General features: G+C 45.7%; 1 protein-coding gene across 1 annotated transcript in view; it reads right to left on the bottom strand.

Moving 5' to 3' along the window:
- The window catches only part of LOC8023137 (rab11 family-interacting protein 4A), a 167315-nt gene that overhangs the window by 25042 nt on the left and 116910 nt on the right, over nt 1-25363 (bottom strand). Inside the window, exons 2-3 of the mRNA XM_042286136.1 lie at nt 19269-19362; nt 8031-8077 (exon numbers count right to left, since the gene is read on the bottom strand). Of these exons, the coding sequence (XP_042142070.1) occupies nt 8031-8077; nt 19269-19362 (141 nt within the window). The remainder of the gene's footprint in view (nt 1-8030; nt 8078-19268; nt 19363-25363) is intronic.

The raw sequence follows: 25363 nt of genomic DNA, 5'->3' as shown, positions 1-25363 counted from the left end.
AAGGCGACGGCGGCGGGGTTTCTTTCTACTGTCTGGTTGGGGGGGTTTCGTCGCTCTGACATAACGTCCGCAGGTCCGAGAGAATGAACGCGTCAAAAAGGCCCAGCTTCGCCAGACGTTGGATCGGCGTGCAAGGTACGGACATGGCGTACAGATCGTGTTCCGATCCACGATGCAAGTCGAACTGACCCGAGTTTCAGCGGGGGTTGTTAGCGCAGACGAACGCTCTAAGGCCTATTCATAATCCTCATTCCGTAGCGTTAAAAAAAAAAAAAAAAAAAAAAAAAAAAAAAGACAGGTATACGCGTCTATGGTAACAAACCACAGAAATTGTCCTCTATGGAAGGTTACGCTTTCACGGTATATTTCTATCTATAAAACTACGTCTTTCAATTTTTCTTCCATTCGTTCGGTAGTAATTTCTCAACCATGCACCTTCCCACCAAAAACGGGACACGAGGGAATTCATCGAGACAAAATGATTGGACGGCACGTGTGAATCTCAAGAACGGGACTGCCCGGTCAAAACGGGACTGCCTGGTCACCCTGTACCCTAAGCGGGCTTCCGCAAAATGCCAAAGTGCGCTTTAAAGAACATTTTGGTGCATACCACGAGACAAATTTCCTCAGAAATATAAAGACAGGTCTACAGCAATTATCGCGCTAAACATTTTCCTTCTTTTTTTTTTTTTTTTTCGACGAACCTTGTATTGAGGTTTGACTCGTTTGCGCATGCGCGACAGGCTGGCCAGTCGGCTTCGGATTGGATAATGATGGCTCAGGGATAAATCAAGGGCAGCGCTGATTCGTTATTTCAGTTAGTAGTGTATAAACAATTAAGTTATTAACTTCTTCAGTGATTAGAACTGATTTCTTCTATTTGCAACTGTTAATAAAATAAAATAACCCTTTGCATAAAAAAAAAATCTCCAAACCTAGACATGCTTGTATCAAGGTCTGGCCACACTGTCCACAAAGTCGAACCGGTCGAATCTGGTGAAAAGTTTCGAAGGTTCGTCGACCGGTTCGACCCAGTCGAACCCCGAAAGTTCGACCTAAAAATCCGGTTCGACAAAAGTTCGCGACACCCCTTACTATAAATATATTTATAGAATTTTTTTTTTTTTCGGCGAGTTCAAAATTACTGTAACGAGCGATAGGCGCTAAGAAACGACGTATTGAAAAACGACGCGTTAGTAAACGGCGCATTAGAGCAAACGGGCGCTTCCCCCATAAGCACAACATTGCCAAAGTCCAGAACAATGCCTGGCATTTTCAGTGTCACGATACAGGCGCAAGGAGGCCGCACAAAGTGATATTGTTCCAGGAGAGCAACACCACTTGCACCACCAACGGAAGCTATCGCGGGCACAGCGTGTCACTTTTATGCCGCAACCTGCCGCTCGACCACACCTGCGTACGCGTGCTCTGCGGCGGGTCACTACGAAATTCCCTCACGAGCCGAGTACGCAGGCTGCGCTAATGAGTCAGCATTTACGAGCCCTTCGACGTGTAACGTAATCAGCCCTTACCCGCGATGAGTACTCGCTATGCAAATTCTGACACCATTTGGGGCTCTCCGGCCAATGGATGGATGGATGTTAATGGCTATTCCCTTTGTAACGGGCGGTAGCTTGCGCCACCTAGCCTAAGTCTAAAAAGACTTAGGCTAGGTGGACAGAGAGTACCGACGACAAATACTCGCGGTAAAGTTCGAAACCAAGTATTTAAAGTGAAATAGTAGCGGCAAATATACGCCGTTCCGACGCTGCCTCGTGTTCCTTTCTCTATACCACTTCGGATTATCGTCGTTCTGCACCCAGTCAGTGCGGGTATATCGGACAGAATGCGCGGCGAGTGGTTTCCGATAAGAATTTACGTTTGCGATAGTTATAATTGCCAATGCGAATGTAAACTGAGTGCCCTGGCCACCTTTCTCGGTTCATCTTCCACCGAACCTGCGAATGGTCGTTTTCTTTGCTTCCAAAACACAGGGTTACTCCGTTGAGCATTATTCTGCGTAACCGTAAAGAATGTAACTCGATTACCCTCTACTCTATTATACGGGCAATGTTTTTAAACTGGAAATTCATGCCTCCTTTCCAGGGGCATTATTATTATCAATTATTATTATTATTATTATTATTTTAGGTAACGCAGTGTGGAGTATTAGTTTGCAGGCGTACACACCCTAAACTGCGCTCCGATGTATTCGTAAAAACAATGTTTTGGGGTATTTGAACACAGTACAAACATCCCGATACTGGGAAAAAGAGAAGACTGACAAACACAGGTCGTTGAGTGATGCTTAGGGTATAATGACCTCTAGGAGTAGGAACGCCCCCACACCTTCGATTTGCCACGGAATCGATACCAGACGCGTCACAGCCTCCACCAGTTGCCATCACATAATCCCCCCCCCCAAAAAAAAAGGTAAAAAAAAAAAAAAAAGTCACGCAAAGGGAAGATTGAAGGCAGCAATATCGGCGATTTTCATCGCGTGCTTTCGAACTGACAAAGATGGCTGCCTGTGCGCTATTTTCTCAACTCCTCCGACTATCACTGTGGATCTCGTTCGCGCGAGAACCGCTCGCTGAGGCGTTGCTAAAACCCGAGAACAGGGAATTCCACGAACGCCTATTTCCTCGTCCCTTTCGCGTATGACCTAACTGGACGCAATTCGGCTGACAACGTTCAGCAGACGACGAACAACGTTCAGCAGACGACGAACAACGTTCAGCAGACGACGAACAACGTTCAGCAGACGACGAACAACGTGTTTGGCATAGCAGACGTGGGATAGGGTACGTTGCGGACGAAAAAAAAAAAAACATACCAGACGAAGATTCTACCGGGCGAAGAGTTGCAGACGACGCCAATATCGCGCGATACTATTAGCAGACGACATCCGGAGCAATCGACGACAGGGCGACACGAGCGTCCGCTAAAAAATCCTGGGCGATAAACGCGCATCGCGGCCACAAAACTCCGAACAATCCGAAAAGAATGCGTAGGAACACAATGTCCACGGAGGTTCACCACGCTCCGACCAAAGCAAAAACACGAGAGGAAAAAAAACAAACAAAAAACAGTCACAATCAACGCGCTACCTCTACAGAGGTCGAGATAAAAAGGACAAAAACCGTCAGATTCGTCAAAACGATTGTTCTCTCTTATCAGGCATCGTTATCTGTCCCTGACACATCCCGAGCGCTAGCTCACCCAATCTGGGCAACTTCCGTCACAAACTTCGACTAACCTTCGGGTTAATTTACTGCTCAAATAAAAATATTAAAAAAAAACCTTAAATAAAATTTAAAAAGAAACCGAAAAGAGGAAAAAAACGTGCTCTAATAAAACTCTGCAGGAGCCTCGGTAGCAACGCGGTGAATAGATTCTGATCGACCTAGATTTCGACTTGAAATGGGGGCGTCAAACGCTTCCCCGAAGGATGCAAGAGCAACGCGACCGTCATACAACGGCAGAAACAAGCCTCCCAAGCTCTCTTGGACGATGCATCGCCCGTGCGACAACAGCCTTAAACAAAACCGTTTTTATTATGTTTTTAATGATACTTTTAGGACGCGCAGTGACAGGCTTTGGGTTCGATTCAAGGCGAGCGAGGTTCGAGTGCACGTTCGGGACCGCGATGTTATCTCAATGAATACTGAAAGCGAGCGGCAAGCGGTACCAGCAGGCACCCGTTTCAAAACACCGGCCGTCCTTGAAATGTTCGGGCGACGTTCCCCTTCGGAGGGAGATGCTGGATTAACACAAGAAATACCCAACAAAACACGGACAACGCGTTGGATTTCTGAAGGTTGCACTACTGCGTGATGCACGTTCGAGCAGTGGTACTGCACGGGCTGAATTCCTCGTCTACAGCGAAGAATGCCGTCCGAACGTCGAATTTTTACCGTTCGTGTCCAACGGGATAACAAACTCGTCCCATATTGCGACGTCCCGTTTTTTGTTTGGATTGCGAACGCCCTAAGCTCGAAATATATTGCTACACAACAATGTTCCGATAAAAAAAAAAAAAAAAAAAATGGTCTTCTGAGATCAGACTAATAATTATTTCTTAAAAAGAATGAAAAAGAAAAAAAGTTCAGACTTTTACAGTACAGGTTAATACAGGATTAACGTAGATTTTCGTTAAATAAATCGATCGATACGACTGATCCCAGGCAACAAAGTGAAAAGAGAGCAAATTTTCCCTTTTTACCTGGAGCGATTTCTCCTTCATGAGGAAGTGCGCACGTCGTCGACGAGGTGAATCACTCCCGCGAAAACGCTCTTCCTAATCGGCGATCCACTCGGGGTTGCTCACACTTCTCGTCCACGTAAAAACTCCCGCGATCAAAGTCACACGGTCTTTCGAAGATCACGACACGATGCCACTTCACTCACGACGACGACGACGCTGAGACGACGAGAACGACGAGTCCCAACTCGTGACAGCGCACAAAGAACATCGCCTCGGTCCGTCGAATAAAACCCACCTCCGTACCGCGCGGCTCCTCAAGAAAGTGGGATGCAAGCAGGACGGCAAGCACGAGCACAGGTAGGTAGGGTAGCGCACGCAGGCCCACGGACGGCCGGCCGGCAGTGGTGCGTGCAGCGAGCGCGGGGGGGCGCGGCTATCGGAAACGGATGTATCACGTGATCGTGACGTCGATGTCACGTGATGCGCGCGCGCGCCGAAGCAGACGACGCGCGCGCCCAGTTGATAAAACTTGTTTTGACTGCGGAGTTTTTGCTCGCTTCTTCCGCAGTAAAACAAAAACAAATGCGTCGAACATCGTTCCACTGAAAACGTAGTTCGTTTTCTCGTGTTCTGTTACACTATATATTATTTTATTAGTATCAAATATTCGTTCAATTCTACTATACTCGTTTTCAACTCAAGAACAGTAAAAAAAAAGTTTGGCTGCTCGCAGAACTTTAAAGATGCCTTTATGTGGAAAAGTAAGATATAGGTAAGTAGGTGCATTTTAAATTAGATATGTGTTATCTTATCAAGACGTACACGTTTCAAAAGCCAAAAGTATCGCTTCTTCCTCGGATAACCAAATATTCTAAAAACTACTTCACACGGCGTATGACCAATAAGCAAAACTTGCTCTTTTCTTTTTTTTAGGTGACAACGAGTATAGAATTTATATTAAATTTGCACTACACGACCAGAATTGGGTTCGAGGTAACACTGGGCTCAAATAATGATTAAATGGCTAATAAATACAGATACTGTATACACAAATAACGGAACAGGATGGCAAGCTGGTGAATTTTCAACACGTTGAAAACCCAAGACCAAGGAAAAAAAAAAAAAAAATTTACGTGTGTCGTTTTCTTTTTTTTTGTTCCTCGGTCTCTGGTTTTGAAGATGTCGATGGATTTTTATAATGCAGGCGTTAAGCATTGATTCAAACGCCACAGATTACAACCACGTAAAAGTATTGCAGTGTAAGTCGCACATAAGAAAACCGCCGTTTCTAAGCGAAAACAGTGATAGAAGCATAAAACGTGCTCAACTCGTCAGAAAAAGAAAAGACGCTTCTTCGGCGCAGGTTTTACTTCACTATGCGAGGAATCTGACGACGCGATCCGCGTCTGAATAGATTACGTCATTTCACGTCGTGCTGCGAAGCATCCGACGCTTTGGAACTCCACGATATCCTTCAAGCCGTTGTTCGGCGCAAAGCCACAAAGACTGCCGAACGCACATTTCGGGTAAGCCTGATCTTTTAAAATCGCGAAAATACGACAGCCCTGTCATTTCATAAAAATCGATGCGCCTAAAAAAAAAGGGGACCGAGATAGTAATATTATGAGCCGCCAGTACCACGCTTTCCCCACGTAACGTGACGTCACTTTCGCGCATGCGCATACGTTAAGGGCGAATGGAAACAATGGATGCACAGCAGCTGCTGTCCAGCTGCGAATGGATGCAATGCTGAATAGGCAAACAAATAAAAACAAACAAACAAACAACTGAACTCGCATCGAGCCGTCGTCGTGAAGCGTACATCCAGTCGAGTCATGCGATACGTACACCGGGGTCGGTGACCCGCGCCGGTGTGTGTGTTTACTCTGACCGGCAATCTCGGACACGGTCGCCACCACTCGACTCGGCCAGGAAAAATGAGAAGCCGAATTTGGTCAGCCTCGGAGGCGAACTGGGCGAAAGCCGGAAAAAGGGAAGTAATCTCCCGGGGAGGAGACTTTCGCCCAACGAGAGCGGCCTCGAAAAACTGGAACAGCCCACGATGGCCGACGTCTATACTACCCAGAGGGTTTGGCGTTTGGGGTTAAGGATAATAATCATAAGCTTTGTTTTTGCCGTGGCCACAAACAATTTCGAGGTCTGCTGCGTTTTGCACGTAACAGAAGGGGAATTTATACGTATAAAAATACAACAGCATTTATAAGGAACACGTCCAATGGCGTCTACGTGCCGTATGAAATCCCGATGGGAGATAAAGATATCGAAGTTCGATTCACTAAAAGCGCTAAAAAATGACGCATAGGGCATGCGTTTATATGTACAAAAAGTCACCGAAAAACACAAATGTGTTAATAAAAACCGAAGGAAGTACGCCTAATATATATATATATATATATATAAATAGAAACCGGAAAGGCCAGACCCTAAATACCTCTAATCCGTTTTTTAAAGGCTCGGCTTTAAAGGCTTCACTTCAAAGGTTCGGTACTATAGGGATGTCACGAACTTTTCTCCAACCTGAGGTTCGATGTTTCGCTGGTTCGACAAAATGTTGGGAAAAAAGAAATATTTATACAATACCGTATTTTCCGGGCTATAGTCCCGATTCCGGGTCAACAATAAATGTTCTTGCTTGGATAGGCCCGCACCTGGTGCTTAGGCAACACGAAAACAAATGTCCGCTCTCTTAGTTTACAAAGAAGCTCGTATTATACATAAATAATTATCAACACACTCTTTCGTTCACACCATCCGTCTCGTCATAATCAACGATATTGAAAAACAAGACTGCTGTAGAGTCCGCACAGCCAAAAATTTCAACTTTTTCAACTATATAGCCCGGAAAATACGGCAAAATAAATTTTTGCAGTATACTTATTAATGCTTACACAATGTAAAATTAACCATATTTATGTTTTTAACATTGGACTTTGTTTACATGCTGCACCCCTCCCCCGCAAGGCGGTGCCAACTCGTTTCTTTTTTCTTTTTTTTTTTTTTTAAATAAGCGCATGCTTGTCGAACGTGTTGGAAGGTCGAAAAAGACCGACCCGGCGAACGCCGCGATCGCCGAAATTACTTTTATTCAGCTATGAAATTGAGTACAAAAAGTAATCGCTGTAAGTTACTGCCGAAATGCAATGAAATCAGAAAACAAGATGCAGCGAACACAACCTAAATTCGTTGCAAATGAGTTATCCGAATGTAAACCGCTTATCAAGGCGTCTTTCTGCTACCGGCTACTCGGTGTAATTGTCGAGGAATTGAAAATTGTCCCGTGGTGTCAAAATACAAATTAAATTAAAATGCAAGTTACTCGAATGAGTTTGACGAGCGTGTTGGCTTCTGTCCCCGGTTTGTGCTGCTTTCTTCGTATTGAAAGTTATACAGATTTTAAGCTTTATCTGCGAGCTACGTGACAATTATTGCCATTGCCAGCAAACCAGTCATAAGTTCATAAGCACTTATTACTGACCTCCGCCGAATGTCATTCTACTCCACCCATAGGTTATCGCCCAACGAGTTCGCTCATCTCAAATCCTCAAAATGTTATTCTATAGGCCTTCCACGTTTACTTTAAATTTTATACACAACTTTAAACTTTAAACGTTACTTTGAACTTAGATTAACACATGATCCACCGTTTCGCAGTTTTTGCTCGAAGGTCGACACTGCCATTTCTAATCACACATTTATGGGCGTGCGTTGAAGCAATACGTTGCCACGGAGTTAATAATTGCCGATGAACTCCAATCATATAGAAACTCGTTAATACCCCGAGCGGGAAACAATGCATTCTTACCTCGATCAAGACGGTATCTGTCGTTGGGGAGCCCAAAGTGTCTGCATCTGCAAAAACATTAAAAAAAAGGCAATTTGACCGTATATCATCTCCGATTTTATCTTGAGGTTTTTACAACTAAATAGTCGCCACCTACCGTGCCGCCTATCAACAGAAAACGCGGAAACGACACCTTGCAAACGGTAGTGTACTCGATTTTTAGAGTCAAGATCGCACACGTGTAATCGAAGCTAGAAAAGGAACAGCAAAACCAAATTGAAGTAATTGCTAAATTACTGTTTTAAAATAAAATACACACAAGAAAAAAAACCACGATCGAAAAACAACACTGCGGAAGCGAGCGAGCAGCACACGATCGGTCGTCCCGGCGAAGCAGAAAGTCGTCTGCTACGAAACAAAACAACAAATCGACAGACGCCCCCTCGCGGACGTAAATGCTCTCAAGGAAAGGGAAAAAGGGGGCGTCGCGTCAATAATAATAATAATAATAAAACGCGACCGGCATCGGTAAATGACGTCACTCGGCCTCAGCGAAGCCGCGAACCTTGTCAATCAAAAGCAGAAAGGAACGATAAACGACCCTCCGTCGTATCGATCATGCATAGAAAAGGTTTTTAGCAGACGACAAACCGTGCGACGGCAGCGGCGTCGTCTGCTCACGGACGCTATCGTCGTCTGCTACGGCCGAGTTTCCGCCATGCTGCTGGGGGCGTTATTTTTGCGAGAAGACAGCTGGCAAAGGAGAGGCTCTGGTTACGGGGGCAGAGCCTAGTAAAAAAAAAAGAGGCCACGACCACATCTTCTTGGGCGTAAGACGGAACAAAAGAGAACACAAAAGTTAAAAATGCAGCGGATCTCCGTACACCTGCTCCCGGGTCAATACGGCGCCGAACAGCGAAAGAATGGGAGAAGGCCAGACACGAAGCGAAAAGACTGCCGCGAAGAAACTCTTCCGTTTAGATTTTTATAGTTTACTTCTCGCTCTTATTTTATGCGTATTTAACTTAATTGCTGATCCCTACCGCCCGTAAATTCAAATCAGACTGGAAAGTCACATTTGGAATAGTAAGTTTCGAGTAGGAGAAAAGAAAAGAATTTTTGAGTCATTAAAATATATATATATATATATATATATATACCGGGTGTTTTTGCGAAGACTTTAAAAAATCCTAAAAATTAGGGCGATTGAAAAAAGAAGAAACTCTCTTCGGGGACAAACTACCAGCCACGGCGGACGGCAGGAATTGCCAAAAACCTACTAATTAGCCAGATAATTAATTAAAACTTGTTAATTAACTTTTTAATTAGTGGAAATAAACATATGATTCCAATTAGAAAGTTGCTGAACATTATCGAAAACCACTAAATCAGACATTTTCAGAAAGACTTTAAGCACTTGAGAAGAGTAGTAGCGCACTAAAATTACCACTCGTGGAGCAGGTACAAGGCTGGGGCTAGATAAGAGGCGGAAAAATCGCGCGGGCGCCTTACCGCAAACGCTAGCCTTGTACCTGCTCCACGAGTGGTAACTTCAGTGCGCTACTACTCGTCTCACGCGCTCAAAGTCTTTCTGAAAATGACTGATTTAGTGGTTTTCGATAACGCTCAGCAACTTTCTAATTGAAACCATATGTCTATTTCCCCTAATTAAAAAGTTAATTAACAAGTTTTAATCAATTATCTGGCTAATTAGTAGGTTTTGGCAATTCCTGACGTCCGCCGTGGCTGGTAGTTTGTTCCCCAAGAGAGTTTCTTCTTTTTTCAATCGCCCTAATTTTTAGGATTTTTGAAAGTCTTCGCAAAAACACCCGGTATATATATATATATATAGGAAGCGAGCATGCCGGCCGTGTCGCGGCGGTCGCCTATTGTTCGCCGCGACCTACCGGTAGCCGCCGCAGGAGCATCGGGGAGCAATGGCGACGAACAGCACGGCAGACAGTGTCCCCGTCGTGATTACGAAGGAATTTAAGGCAGTTACGAGTTCGGAAAGTTCCTTCGGTAGCCGGTGCCGTCGGCGCAGAATCATCGGGAAGTAATAGCAACGAACACCACAGAGGACAGAGGGCGATTACGAATCCGGAAAACTTCTTCGGTAGCCGGTGCAGAATCATCGGGGGAAGCAACGGCGATGAGCAGCACAGCTAGCACAGCGGATAGTGTTCCCGGGGTGATTCCGACGGGGTTTAAGGCGGTTACGAATCTAGAAAGCTTCTTCCGTGGTACCAATATGAAGAAGGGAAAACTCCTTCGTGAATCTGGCCGCGTGTACGACGTGAAGGAGGTCCGTTTCGACGGTCAAGTGGATGTCACGGAGCGCCGTACTCCGCTAACAAAATTAAGCGTGCCCGCAAAAAAATGTAGTTGGCGTTGAGTGGACCGTGGTATGTACGTTTATTTCTGAATCAGCTTGACAATAACTGGGCGATTTTTTTCGCGCCGTTCCGCGATTCCCACTACTATCTTCCTGTAGGCTGATGGAAACATCCAAGTGTAGGCTTAGGGGGGCGACCGCACTCCGCTTCTCGATTCCGGTGAAGTATTTGCCGCATACTTTAGAGTTTGCCGTCGGGGTCGATGCTGTTCCATCGTCGCTAGAATAGAAAAAAGTTAATTGTATTATTCGTCAGCAGCTTAAACAAAGCGCGAACAGGAAGGTAAGAAACGCCACTAACCTGTATGGACGCACAAGTCGCACCTGCAGGTCGCGCGGTACTCCGCCTCGTACGGCCGTACGGCTTCGAAGGAACGATGTAGTACTTCGTGCCGTGTGCGATCTTCGACGTACTGTTGCAGCCGACCACGCAGCAATTGTTGCGGCTTTCTTGGTGCGGAATAGCCATCTCAGAAATTACAACGCTAACCCACTACAACACACAACCAACGCAGCGACTGGCAGAAGCTCCCCGATCCGATGGACCCGTTTGGCGCTAGGGGCGCCCTGGTCGGGGCTTGAATTAGATGCGCACGGTTCCTATACCGGGTGAAACAAGGAGACGGTAGGCTCTTTAAATCGACCGGAAAATTCGGTTTCTTAACCTATCGCGCTACGACTTTGTGCAGCGTTGCCCACACATGGTGCATTTTTTTCGTAAAATTTGCAAAGAGCGGACTTACCTGAGGAAAAAGTAAAGAAAGAAAAAGGCTTAGCTCCTATGGAAACGCAGCGACGCCACCGGTCTGCAATCAACACGGCGCCGTTTTGCACGGTAGACAAGAGATGGCGCAAGCGGTCGCGACGCCAACTTCCGCCAACGAACGAGCAGACGACGCCGAGAGCCGGCGTAATTAGCAGACAAGGAACTGCAGTTCCTTGCTGTTACCGCGCCTGTCTTTTTTGTTTCTGCGACTGTCGCCGCCTGCGGAACGCGCGCCGCTTTTGAATCGAAAAGATCGTCTGCTAAAGAGCCTTTGAGGAATACCTCGGCCAGCTCTCTGCGCCCGTATGCTCGTTCGTTGCGCCATCTCTTGTCTACCGTGCAAAACGGCGCCGTGTTGATTGCAGACCGGTGGCGTCGCTCCGTTTCCATAGGAGCTAAGCCTTTTTCTTTCTTTACTTTTTCCTCAGGTAAGTTCGCTCTTTGCAAATTTTACAAAACAAATGCACCATCTGTGGGCAACGCTGCACAAAGTCGTAGCGCGATAGGTTGAGAAACCGAATTTTCCGGTCGATTTAAAGAGCCTACCGTCTCCTTGTTTCACCCGGTATATATATATATATATATATATATATATATATATATACACCTCGACGATCAACCATCCCCCAATTCCGCGTGAAAACTATTTGCGTTCCAGTACGTTCAATTACATTTTTTTCTTTTTCATGATTTAGTGAGAGACTACAGGAGGTAGGTTTAATACGTTGATTGCCGAACGTGCAACTGGTACAATCAATGAGATTGGCAAGTTCTATTTTGAGATAGTAAGCGCCGAGTACAGAAAAGTGATTACGCAAATATTTTACGAACCATCCTGAAAGGATACGCGAAAATTAAGTAAAAACCCACGATTGCGCACGAAATCTATGCTTTCCAGAACGCTCAATTACCTTTTTTTTATATCATTGTGTTAGAAACCATATGTTTCGCGGTGATGCTGAAACATGCGACGTAAAATAAATTTATCGTATCATAAAATACGGTCACATAAAAATGTTATGAAACATGAAGCAAAGTTCATTTTACGCTATATACGGTGTGGACCGGGGGAAACATTGAACCTTTGAAGGGACCGCATAATTATTTGGCACATAGCAATAATTATTTTTACTGTTGGTGCAATACATGAAAGATTAAGTTCGCTTAAAAAATATAAAAAAAACGTTTTTTTTGTTTTTTTTTTATATAAGTCAAGCAATATAGTTTGTGTGAAACCATGAAGTGACATGGTAGGTCTTTGCACGGTGCTTATTTTGACAAATGAAGGAAATAAATGCAAGCGAAGTATATTTCCTTCTCATTCCACCAGAATTTCTGTCATAATAAACCCTACAATAGCCAACAATACTATTTAATTATTTCGTACCAAAAAAAAAAAAAAAGCTTTGCTGGGCGATAACACACGCACTCACAAGTTATTTCTTGTTTTCCTTTGAATTTATGTTTCCCCCATTCTTTCACATAACAAATGCAGCACCTATGGAATCCTAATACTAAAGTGAGGCCAGGTACGACAAGAAGCCGATTTATTCGATCGTCTAGAAGGGCTAACCCAATCCAATCCGGCAACGTTGATCGTGAGAGACCTGTCTGGGTCACCCAGAGCTGAGAACAGAGTAACGAAATATAAGTGCGTCATATTTTAACCGGACGACGCCGAAACCACCTCCGCCTACGGGGGCGACCCGCGGTGCCGAAAGCGCGCGATATGTGACGACAACGTGGCGTTTTTGGTTCTGGCCTTACTACTTGTCAGAGCCGCGAACCGTTTCAATTATTCATGAGAGTAGTTTTTCTTCAGTATTTTAGATCAGAAAATAAACAAATTCAGTTTAGGAAGTACGGAAAAAAGAAATGACCCGTCGACATACCCACCACCAAGCGGCGGAAAAGGCGGCGGATACTAGAAAAGGGTAGTGGGATCAGGCGCCGACGAGCGGCGAGCTTAGAAAGGTCCCGGATGTACGCGGCGGCGCTGCAGTCGTACGGGCTCGAGCATCCAAATGGTTCCGAGCGTTCCGAATTCCTTCGGCGAGCAGGTTTGGCTTGCCGTTTGGCCCTTTGGCGATATGGTAGCGCGAAGTGGCTCCCGTTCTGAACTGATCTTTACCCCGTGTTTGCTGTCGTTTGTGGTCAATGAAGTGTCATGCCGAATTAGTGTTTAACCGCGCAGCAAATGCAGTGCGAGCCGCCCTCGCTGCCCGCTTCATACAGCCTAGCCAGAACATGCTTTAGTGGCGCTGTTTCGAGCCGTCGACACGGAGTGCGGCAGCCGTGAGCGCTCGCTGAGCTCACTACCCCTCCTCTAGTTCACGGCCACTCTCAAAGCAACCAAGGACGTCACGAAGGAGGTTATATTTTGCTTGTTTTTGTAATTTTAATTTGCCTATAGTTTTTAAAATAAAGCGAAATTCGAGAAAAGAAGTTTCACTTATATGTTCAATGCGCTCAGGTTCGATGCAAATTAAAAACCAGTCAAAAAGTCGTTGCAGGGCCCCTTTAAGATGCACATTTCATTAGATTTTGACAACAGGAAATTAGAAGAATGCGATCTAGGCTTTGATATGTCATATATGGGAAAGGGGAGCGGGAGAGCGAGTAACCCAAGTAATACCAGGAATGTTCTACGCAGATGACATTGCGCTGTTAGCAGATAGCCGGGATAGGTTATACAGGAGTTCATATCTGTGAAGAGGAAGGAGACTCTCTGGGCCTGAAATTCAGTAGCGACAAGTCGGGAATAATGGTTTAAGTTTATACGGGGACCTGCTGAAAAAAAAGACGGTTTAATAGAACACGTATACAGAAGTATAAATGCCTAGGAGTATGGCTGAATGAGGGAAAGCAATACCTAGAAGAACAAGAAGAAACTATGCTAAAGAAAGGAGGGATAAATGTAGCAATTATGAAGCATAGTGCACTATACGATTACAAAAGATATGAAGTCGTTAAGGGGATATGGAGAGGAGTCATGGTGCCAGGATTTGTCTCTTGGCAATGCAGTATTATGCGGGAAATCTGAGGTCCAGTCGAGTTTGGAGACCCGACGCAGGAGACAGGCACTGGGGGGCGCATGGGAATACACCAACTAAAGGAGTGCAGGGAAGCATGGGCTGGGCATAATTCGAGGTTAGAGAAGCGATCAGTAAGTTGAAATTTGAACAAAGGCTAGACGCAATATAAGATGCACGATGGGCGTGAACCCATCGTGTATAAGCACCTATTCTATAGATGCTTGTACACCTTTCTCGCCCATCGCGTATCTTCAATTGTGTTCAGACTTTTTTTATATACCATAGATTCTATAGTATATAAAAAGTCTGAACACTAAATGGACAAACCGAACTTGAAAATAATTCAAATACCACCAGTCAAGTGCTGGGGCAGATCAGACTACCTCTGTGGAAAAGAAAGTGAAAGAAGTCGAGGGAAAAATGTGGGAGGAAAGAGTGCAGGAAAGATAGCTTTAACTCCGTATAGGGGACAAAAACAGGAAATAAGGAAGGAACATTGGGTATGATAATCTACGGGGGAGCTCGTTGCAATTTGAGCCTAGAACAGGACTATTGAGGACTAGGGTGAGGAAATGGATACGCGGTGTTCCGTATGCCAAGGGGAAGAGCATGCAAGAGAACATGTGAGGTGTTGAGGTGCACAGGGCTTGCTCCCGCCCTCCCGGAGGGTGCGACGGATTTAGCCGGCACGCTGAGGCTTGCAGACGAGTATGGAAGAATGGACGATAAGTGCATTTCAATAACAAAGAAGAGATTGGAAGACTGGTGGAAGTTATCTAGGGGGAATTGAATGATGCACAACTAAGTAGCACAGCTGGGAACAGGCGGGACAAAGAAAAATGGGGGCTCCCTCCCATGTGGCTCCGGCCCAAAGTCTCAACCTGTCTCCCAGTGGGCCTAGTGCAGCGGTAACGCCGACTATAGGTGGGACCAGACGAAAATTGGCGACTCCTTCGCCGAAATAAAGAAGCGGGGGTGATTCTTTTTATTTATTCAAGTTTCCCCAATGGTCATGTTGGTGATATCACAGACCGCCTGGTGATAGTTACAGAAGTGCAGAGGGGAAGCAAATTGGCCTAAAGGGGCGAGGGGAGGAATCATAGTTCTGGGTTCTAGGCTAGGTGGCGCAAGCTACCGCCCGTTATAAAGGGTACAGCCGTTGGCATCAATCCATCCATGTATCGGGGGATGTGGGCTGGACGTAGAAGGGTATGCGCACTGATCTCTATGTCATTGAGATCAGTGGGTATGCGCTTGAGCTAGTTGGTGATCCATATTTTTGAGGGTAAAAGCGCTAAAAACAACGGACAAGTAAAAGAATAATGTTTTCCGAGAATAAACTTCAGTTGCAAGTAGCGCTCTGTGTTGTTCGTTTCTTTTACTTGTCCGTTGTTTTTAGCGCTTTTACCCTCGAAAATGTGGGCTGGACCATAGAGTTATTATAATGTACGCTAGAGGTTCAATGATGCCAGCGTGCTGTTGCAAATGGAAGCAGACAGCAACCAGTCGAAAGCTGACTTCCGGCAATCCATTTCTATGGGAAAAAGTGAGTGCTCTCTCCCTGCGCTTGATTATAAGAGCAAATATAACGACTAATTCGTACGTACAGTACTATAGGTAGCTTGGAACGTTTCTCAGCCACTCAGACGAAATAATTGGTCAGTTCCGGCGTTGTTCTTTCAAATTTGTGGCATTAAATACTGCGCTAAAACAGTTTCATACATGCATTTATGTGCACTGACGGACACTGTTAGCACGAACACGGCGTCGGCGCTCTTCTGCACCGGGGACATACGTGCCAAACGAACGAAAAACATTTGGAAAAGCAAGAGAGACGGCAAGAACTACGCAGAAGCACTGGATCATTAACCCTTGTGCATGCAGACGACCAAAATTAATTGAAAGTCACGTGATATAGTCGGATTTGCAATAAATAAGTACTGCCTTATTCTTTCTGCTCATGCATGTGTGCGAGGATACTTGTTCTGTGTTCAAAACATCACCCGAACGCTCGAAATATTTTAAAATAGGAAGCCAGACAACAGGCGCCCGATCATAGTTCACGTATTTCATTCTTTAAGTTTTGAATGCTTTTAACCGCTCGTAAAGATGCATGACGGGGGCATTTTCCTATATGTGACAGGACGGGCATATTGGCAATACATAAGCGCCACCAGAACGCTGGCGACCCTTGAACACACTCTACATTCCTTTCAATCGTTAGTCTGCTTAGAATCGTCGCTAGTTTTTACAACATGGAACAGAGGCGATAAGCCTTAAATATAGGAAAGTTTAACACCATTCACTGGTAAACAAAAATGCTGCAACTAAAGCAATTACTTTTTTTTTTTTTTTTTAAATAATAAAGGTATATACTACTCGGTTCGACGGAAATAACAGAATTGATCCAGATTATTTTCCGGCGAAGAGACAAAACGCACGCGCGTTTTCCCATAGGAATGCACAGGAGCACCGCTAAAGCAGACTCGTTGCTGTCTGCTTCAATATACGTGCTCTAGCGTATACATTATTACAACTCTAGCGGCTGGATATAATTTGAAGGGAGAAAGGCAGTGAGGGCTATCGGTAAATTGAGCTTAGACCTAAGGTTTCCCGAGGAGGAGTATATATGATGAGGTCGTGTCATCCTAACGACAGCATCATCCAAATGGCAAGATAATCCAAATGACAGGATCACAATGAAAATACTATAATGAGGGGAGCCTATAGCTTTCCTCGGAGCAAACTGACGCGTCGGAACTCGAAGCGGAGTCCCGCTCGCGCACTACACGAGAGCGCGCGGTCCCCCCTTTCAGCACGGCAGAGTCGTCACGTACAGAACGGACCGCGGATACAGGATACAGGACCGGTTCCCTTACCGAGCATGAGCAGGAACGGTGGCGAGCCGACGGTCACCCACACCTGGACCGCGACGCGGGCTAGGACCGCGGTCCGCGTGCCCAGAACCGAGTCGACCCGGGCGCACGTCCACAAGACGTAGCGCACACTGAGGCGCACCAGTAGTCGGACCAGGAACCTCGTCAGACTGAACATAAGCCTATCTTGGACCAGGCTGGTCCGCGTCAACTACCCCACCACACTAGGCCCCAAAAGAGACTATAGGAAAATGATGCCTGAACCCATGAGGCGCCCGCTCCTTTGCTTCTCGACCAGCGACGCCATCTGTGACGTCGACTGGCGTGACGATGCAAGTTCTTTTCGACGGGGGAAGAACAACATGGCGGCGGCGTGGTGTAGCACACGTCGTGAAACTCGTCGTTTTTCTTAAAATACGCTTCGTCGGGAGAGTGAGTGGAGTGGTCCGCAGCAGCCACTGATACACTCCGTTTTGTTTTCAGATTAGTCCGACCAAACAGCGCTAAAACTGCGCCGTCATGGCGCTCGTTCGTCGTTTGTCTGCTGTCCCCGACTAAAGTAATCAGGCGCAGAAAAAGAATGCGCAGGATGACGCCGCATTAGCTGGGCGTGATTGGTTGTGATAGTAAACGCGCCGTGACGACGCACTTTCCGTCGAATCGGATCGTGCTGCGAACTGAGCAGATGATCTCTTACAAGTACGACGAAGCACACTCCGACGAGGGGCCATGCCCTCCTAAATATTGCCACCTCAATTGGATTCCGCTCTCGAAGCACGGAGTGTGTACACCCATTTGTAAACGGCATTCACCCCCCCTGATCTCTATTGGCTGGATCGCGGATCGGGAGCCCGTCAATGTGGCACCACCGGCAACCACCGCTTGACTGCAGGCAATGCACGCGAGTCACAAACGCGCAAACGTAGGAATATTGAAGTTTCTACGAGGCGCTCGAAGGCGAGTATTTTATAATATGCTACGATTATTATATCGTCTGTTTGGAGATCGAATCGGTATTTGTTAAGCGTTCAAACGCCCATTCAGGTTTCAGGTTTTATTGTGCGTAGATCAAAGGTAAATACATTAGAAATATTACAGAAGGAGGTCCCAGAGTCAGAGACTGGAAAGGGACCTCCTGTTAATGGTAGCAATAAAAAAAAAATTAAATGTGCCGGAGCACCATTGACTGTGTCGCCGTCGCTTACTTCAGTCGCTAAATAAATGACACGTTCAACGAATGAACGACAAGCTCACAGTTTTAGTTTGTCGCAGAAGCCCTCACTGCACTTCAAAGCAAAAGCTTACACCAGAAAGTACTCTCTACAAGCGCTTTGAAACGATGCGAATGTTTCCAGTAAAGGCCTTCCAACTTATCGTCTGCTAAGCTCCGACGACTTCGAGATCACGAACGACTCCGAGTTGACTCTCGGCAACCCTTGTCTCATTGAACCGCACCACAGTTTACGCCCAACAAAGTCGCGACCCTTAACCCCCACCACAAAACATTTATTAAAAAAAAAAATATTGGCAATCTAACGCTTTTAATATCAGCGTCCAGAACGTTAACTGTCATTTCCGGAAAACACGATAAAAGTTTCATCGTCGAGTACAACCTACTCACGCGTTTACCCCCTTTCTCCCACAGAGTCCCGTGCATTATCTGGTGTCAAGGGATGGTTGCCTGTGGTGCCGCTCGACCCCAGCAAGACGAGCCTCGATCCGCGATCTATCCTACTAAACTACCATAGATCAGCGCCTAGACATAGGCTAGGTGGCGCAAGCTACCGCCCCTTACAAAGGGTATAGCCATTAACATACGTACATACATCCAGCTCTGAAGGGTCGGAAAACAAGCCAGCGCCCGGTTGGCGACAGGGATCGAGCAATAGCGAAGATGGCTACTTTTTCTGCCGAGTCGCAAACGTAAAGCACGTGACAATTACGTTGTAAAGCCGGTAGATAACACGCCGTTCCGACCGGAGTTGAAGCTACGCGCACATACGTTGTCTTCTTTTTTTTTTTTTTTCCGGGTTTACAAAATGTTTTGGCACGCGTCTTTTGAAGATGGCGACAGTCTACCGACACTCTCATGACCGGGGAGTCGGGCAACCCGATTGATTGATTGACTGATTGATCGATCCACTGGTTCACTGAACTATACACCGAGTGACTTCTGAGAGGACCCACCTTTGAGTAAGGCCACCACGCCGGCGTAAAAGTCCTTGAAGGAAATGAGGCCCCGCTGAGATGGGTCCAGGCATTCCACCAGTTGCAACAGCGCCTGTGCATACGAGAAAACAAACGGACGTTCAATTCCCTCTCATTGGCATCTCGTTAAAACAGTGAATTTGAAAAATGCAACCAAACTCGAAGGAACGTGAATTAGCAGCTCGCTGGGAGCAACGTGCAACGAAGAAAGCGAGAGTATTATTATTCATACTGAGGCTTTACGCCAGAAAACTAGCCACGTGCGAATTCGGCATGGGTTTTCCAGGAAATATGATTAGTTATGTGAACACGGAGGTATTTTAGGAGACGACACACTAAGGAGGATATAATTTTTGATGAAGTAGGCACAACGAGCCTTTTTTTTTTTTTTCTGACGAGAGACTTTTGTGGATTTAAATTTCGAGATGTTAAAAATTCCATATTCCAGTCATCGCAGCATTGGGTAACATTGTCAATATCGGCCTGAATACATAACAGCCACAGTTTAATTTTGAAAATTTTACTGCAATGTAGTTATAAACATTCACAAAGATTCGCTTTCTCTTTTTTAAATGCCCCAGGCACGCGCGTTCACCATCCTCCTTGGAAAGTACTTTTCTCCCCATAAGCAAGTGTCGATCGCGGCGGTGGCGGGTTACTCCGTTGAGTACGCTTCTTACCGAGCACCGGTGCACTGCGGAGAAGTAACACCCGCGGAGTTTGCTCCCGCGGGCGTCGCTTCTCCGCAGTGCACCGGTGCTCGGCAAGAAGCGCACTCAACGGGGCTAACACGCCGCGATCGAAACTTCGAGAAATACGAATATCGCAGTTCATCTCCAAGCGAACATGGAGAAATGTATCATTCGAAACTACTAGTCAAAATTTCAAATATTCGCACAACACTACAAGAAAAAATAATAAAATGAAAAATAAGGACGAAAAGTGACGGGCAACACAGGAACGCAGGACAAGGTGCCTTGTCCTGTGTGGCCTCTCACATTTTGTCCGTAAGTTTTGGCGTAAAACCTCAGTAGGAACCAGAAGTTCAGAACCAATCAGCCCAACTTGCAGTCTGGATTCAGTGTATTATTATTATTATTATTATTATTATTATATAGCGCTGCGCGACTCACTGCGGTACCACAAACATTAAAACCTATAATTGATTAAAGTAGAAATTGGGAAGCAAATACTTTACACGATACTTCTAGGCTTTCCACAACATGTGTAAGAATTTTTCCACTTTCCCAAATTGCCCCCGGGATGTTAGCGAGCACATAAAACAAAACAATTCATTAATTAATAATTACCAGGGAACATCATTAGCCCACGGCGACTCATTAAAACCGGACACCGGAACGCTGGCGAGCCTCAGCAGGTGCGCCTTGGATACCTGGCGCCATCTGTCGTTACCCAAACACACTACCTTTCCCGTTTCCCTTTCTCCTTTTCCCTTTCCCGCTCGCTCGATCAATCTCCATACCCTCTCTCCCTCTCTTCCCCGCCCTTCACCGACCGAGCAGGCAAAAAGCCGAGGGGGCGGCGTGCCTGCGCATTGCCGCGGGCATGCGGTTTTTGCCGGAAGAAAGTGTCGTTATCCAGCCGTTTCCGGTTATTTCGAAGCTATTATAAAGGAATCGTTATATTAATGTGAATTTCCCTCGCACACATGTTTTTTTTTTTTTTTTTTTAGCTTTATTATTTATTTGTGCGACGCTTTCGGGCGAGATTGACGGTCGTATATCAGCGACACTTAAAAAAAAAAAAAAACACACCTCCTTTTCATTAAATTTATTATTTATTTATCGAAGGGGAAACGCGGCTCAATTTTTGCAGTTGAGATAACAATGCAGTTCTCTTAGGCTTAAGGATTAAAACAGCGCAAGGACACGGACAAGCGCAAGAAGGCAGACGAACGAGGCGCATGCGCAGCGCCTTGTTCGTCTATACCTTCTTGTCCGTGTCCTTGCGCTGTTTTAATTTTTAATCGTGAAATACCAACTAGCCCAAACTTCCACGTTATTCTCTTAGGCATCATCTGGGAATACCGCGAGTCTAATATTACGATGTAATTCCGTCGAAATATTGATCAAACTGGCCAACAGAGTAGGAAATGTGCCAAGGCAACGAAATGTCTTCGGTCTCCGTTTTGCATCGCGACTAAAGCAAAATTGTACAAAAAGATGAAATTAAAATAAAACAAATTATGTCGTTCATTGGCACTTGGAACTTGGGGATTCTACGCCGACCGCCGCTGCGTAGGTACAGCAGTGTTGCTTCTTTAGCGGGACTGTGGCATGGCTGATCCAGTCGTAAGCCTTATTTTACGTGGAAAAAATTTATTCGGCGTTCATCTTCAATATAAACAGAATGTTTCTTTTTTTTTTTTTTTTTAAGTCGTTTGTTTTATGGTTGTTTAATAAGAAGTCTTATGGCGGTCTGAGCAGGTGAGTTAAATCCTCACGATGAGTCAATGTATTGTTTTATATTTGTTAACCAATGTTTTTGTTTATGAATGTAAACGTATAATGTAATTTAGAAAGCGTCTTGTACTGAGCATCCTGTAAAAAAATAAGTTAATTTAAGAATTACTTTGAGAGCGTGGTAAGCGCAACGAGGTGCGCTAAAGTGACCACTCGCGCAATACTCGTAAGACTGTGGCTGCGAAATCGCGTCCGGCGCGGGTTTTCCCTCTTGTCATCCGCCTTTTCACGACGCCAGCTTGATTTGGTGGTTTTCGATGACGCTGAGCAAGTTTCTAATCGGAACGATGAGTTTAGTTTCGCTAATCGAAAATTTAATTCGCAAGTTTTAGATAATTATATGGCCGTACTAAGTGTAGACTTGACGGCTTTCTTTGAAACAATACTGATAAAAAAATAATCTGAATATTTACAAGCTAAAGGGAGATGTTACCCACCCTAAAGATGTAGCAGTGTTGTTTATATTGAGAAGAAAAGCCTGTATGCCAGGGGTGGCCAAACTGCGGCCCTTCGGTTCCCGTTAAACGTGGCCCCATTCCCCTTCTGAGCCCCAGCACGAAAGGGGTCCGAGAATGTAAAAATAAAGCTCACAGTCTTGGCAGCCTCGTGTTACACTACGTCAATACAGCTGGACTGCTTTTCGACTCATAGATGTGTCCAGTGCCCCTGTTTCCCTGATTGCTCTAGAAAGAACTTGGAACCGTTTACGCATAACGGGCGTCAAGGGCCGTGGCTGGCTAGCGAACCACGCGTTCATTTTTTGCTTAGCGGTTGAGGAAACGTTCAGCCTCCTGGTATTAGTTGTTGTAGTCGACAATTATACTCGTCCCCTTCAGAAAGGAGTGGTTCCCTTCATATCGTCTCTTATTAAAAATATCCCTCCCCCTTTTTTCTTTTTCTCTTTTCCTGCGGCTCTCTGAACTTTGGTAGTTTTGCCTCCGGTTCTAACCCCACGTCACTCTGGCACCCCTCCTCTATGCGATCCCTTAGACCTTGCGGCATAAAAACCAAGAGGGACTTACAGACAAAGCAACAGAACTGGAACTCGGAAAGGTGCTGTCTTTCTATTGTGCGACTCTGGTATTGATTAGGGGTGTCGCGAACCGGCCGCGGTTCGAGTTCGACCAGGTTCGACTTTTTCGAACTTTTAGTGGAAAGTTCGTCGAACCGTGTATTGAGGTTCGACTCGTGTGCGCATGCGCGACAGACTGGCCAGTTGGCTTCGGATTGGATGGTAATGGCTAAGAGATGAATTAAGTGCAGCGCTGATAGGCTATTTCAGTCAATAGAGTACTAAAATTTAAGTTATTAACTTTTTCAGTGAATAGAATTAGTTTCTTTCAATTGCAGCTGTTCACAAAATAAAATAACCCTTTGCATAAGAAAAGAAATTCTCCAAACCTAGACATGCTTGTATCAAGGTCTGGCCACACTGTCCACAAAGTCGAACCGGTCGAATCTGGTGAAAAGTCGAAGGTTCGTCGAACCGGTTCGACCCAGTCGAACCCCGGAAGTTCGACCAAAAAATCTGGTTCGACAAAAGTTCGCGACACCCCTAGTATTGATACCCATCTAGGGAGCCGCCATGTTCTTGACGACGAAAAGTTTAGGTCGATCGCCATCCGGTGGCATTATGTCCAATCCCTCCCATTAACCAGGATACCTTTGCTTGTATCCCTGAATACAGTTGGACGCAAGCACACGGGACAGTGGACTCGCGTCAATAAACGTGGGTGATCGATGATAGCACATACTTCACATTCATGCACAAGCAGAAATGGCGGTCAGTATAGATCCACGAAGCACTGCATTCTACATTACGAAAAACTGTACGTTACTTGTATTCCGCTACTCTTTTTTTTTTTTTTTTTTTTTTTTAAGGACTAAAGATTTGGGTACTATCTGAGAGGAGGACACGGTAACGTATTTCGTTACATTTTGTTGGAGTAAAGATTTTAGGTAATCGGTTAGGTACAGTGCACGGCACGGTTAGCACGAACACGACATCGGCGCTTTTGAGCGTTTTTATTACTCAGACTCGGAGTCGGCGGAGAGCATCAACCGTTGTTGCTTCACTTGGGATCCGGAACAAAGCACATTCCACCCCACAAGTCGGTTTCATTACAATCTTCCAACTTTCACAAAAAAAGCAAAAAAAAAAAGCGATTGTTTGTTTGTGCTAACTGTGCCGCGCAGTGAACCGAGTTACTTTTTGAGAGCACACCGGACGACGGTACTTAGTTATTTTTCTTTGTAACGTGCCCGTGTCTGGACGAACTTATACTATGGTGCCTGGATCGCGTCTTCGAGTGGTGTGTTTAGCGTCCTATCGCGCCCATACATCAAAAGTGGTCCCAATGTGGCAACAAATGAAGTCACAGAAGCCGGAGTGTCATGCTGTTGCTTGTCGCGATCCTGGCGGTTGGTCGTATAGAATGCTGGCGAAAACCACAGGCGAACGCGAGTGTCGCTGTCGTCACGGCGCCCCGTCCCAACTTCCGGCTGCTCTAGCTTCCGTGAACTGCCACAGTGAAGAGCGACCTGCAGCAGAACAGGCGTCTGCCACGTATACCACAACTATTGGGACGCCGCCAGGGTCTTAACCGGCGACAGCATGAAACTTCTATGACGTCATCAGGCGCATATATATATATATGTATATATATATATATATATATACTCTAATAGATCCTTCAAAAAATTCAGACTGGCAACTTGATTACTCCAATTATGTCGGTGTATGGCGTTCTTAATAAACTAACGACGGCCTTCTTGATTCTGATGAAGGAAAAAGTTGAAGACACGAGACGTCAGTACAACACGACGCAGGTATTAGATACAGCGAGTGAGTCAGCGTTTATTTCGGAGTGTAGTCCAATCGATTCATTATCACTAGTTTGGATCTAAAGCCTTTTTTGACGGCGGAAATATAATCGGGGGGGGGGGGGGGGGGGGGGGGGGGGGCTCACGAGTCGCAGCTTTGTACGGGTCAGTTCTTAATTATGTTCACGCCGTCGAAACTGAAACAAATCAAGAAAGAAGTATGAGCTGATCGAAGAACCAACTGTCATCTGCCACTCACGTGCAAAAAGGACGGCGTCCGATGAAGTACAGCTTCATGACCGCCATCAGTTTCTCCAAAGTGAAACTTTCAGCCACCAGACGGCACTGCACTTCGAAAAGGGCCAGAGCCGTGTATTGGAACCAACCACAGGCCGCGAAGGAGCCCCTAGCGGTGGTCGTGAGCTCTAAAAATGCGACTCAACTAATTGGAGCTGTTTTAGCGTCGCTAGAGTAAAAAGGTTTAACTCTTGGTGACTGAAAACATGGCGCATCGCAGGTTTTCGTCACGTCCCTATTCAACGGTAGAATAAACGAACGCGTGCGCTCCAAACCAGAGCAAACTGCGTAGTTGCGACGATTGACGCTGATTTGACGCCATTGTAACCGAGACGCCAAGATTGAACGCTGCTATTTTACGCTTTAAATGTCGTTTCCAATATTGTGACGTCGCGGTATGCTGATTGGTCGACGCTGTGTCGAACTTTTAGTTTACGCTCTAACCGCGGGGGGAACATTCGGCGCTTGTGG

Source organism: Ixodes scapularis, unplaced genomic scaffold, assembly GCF_016920785.2.
Source record: "Ixodes scapularis isolate PalLabHiFi unplaced genomic scaffold, ASM1692078v2 PGA_scaffold6__148_contigs__length_123643588, whole genome shotgun sequence".
NCBI classification, from domain to species: domain Eukaryota; kingdom Metazoa; phylum Arthropoda; class Arachnida; order Ixodida; family Ixodidae; genus Ixodes; species Ixodes scapularis.
The sequence above is the reverse complement of the archived record's forward strand: the minus strand, read 5'-3'. Positions and strand labels throughout refer to the sequence as shown.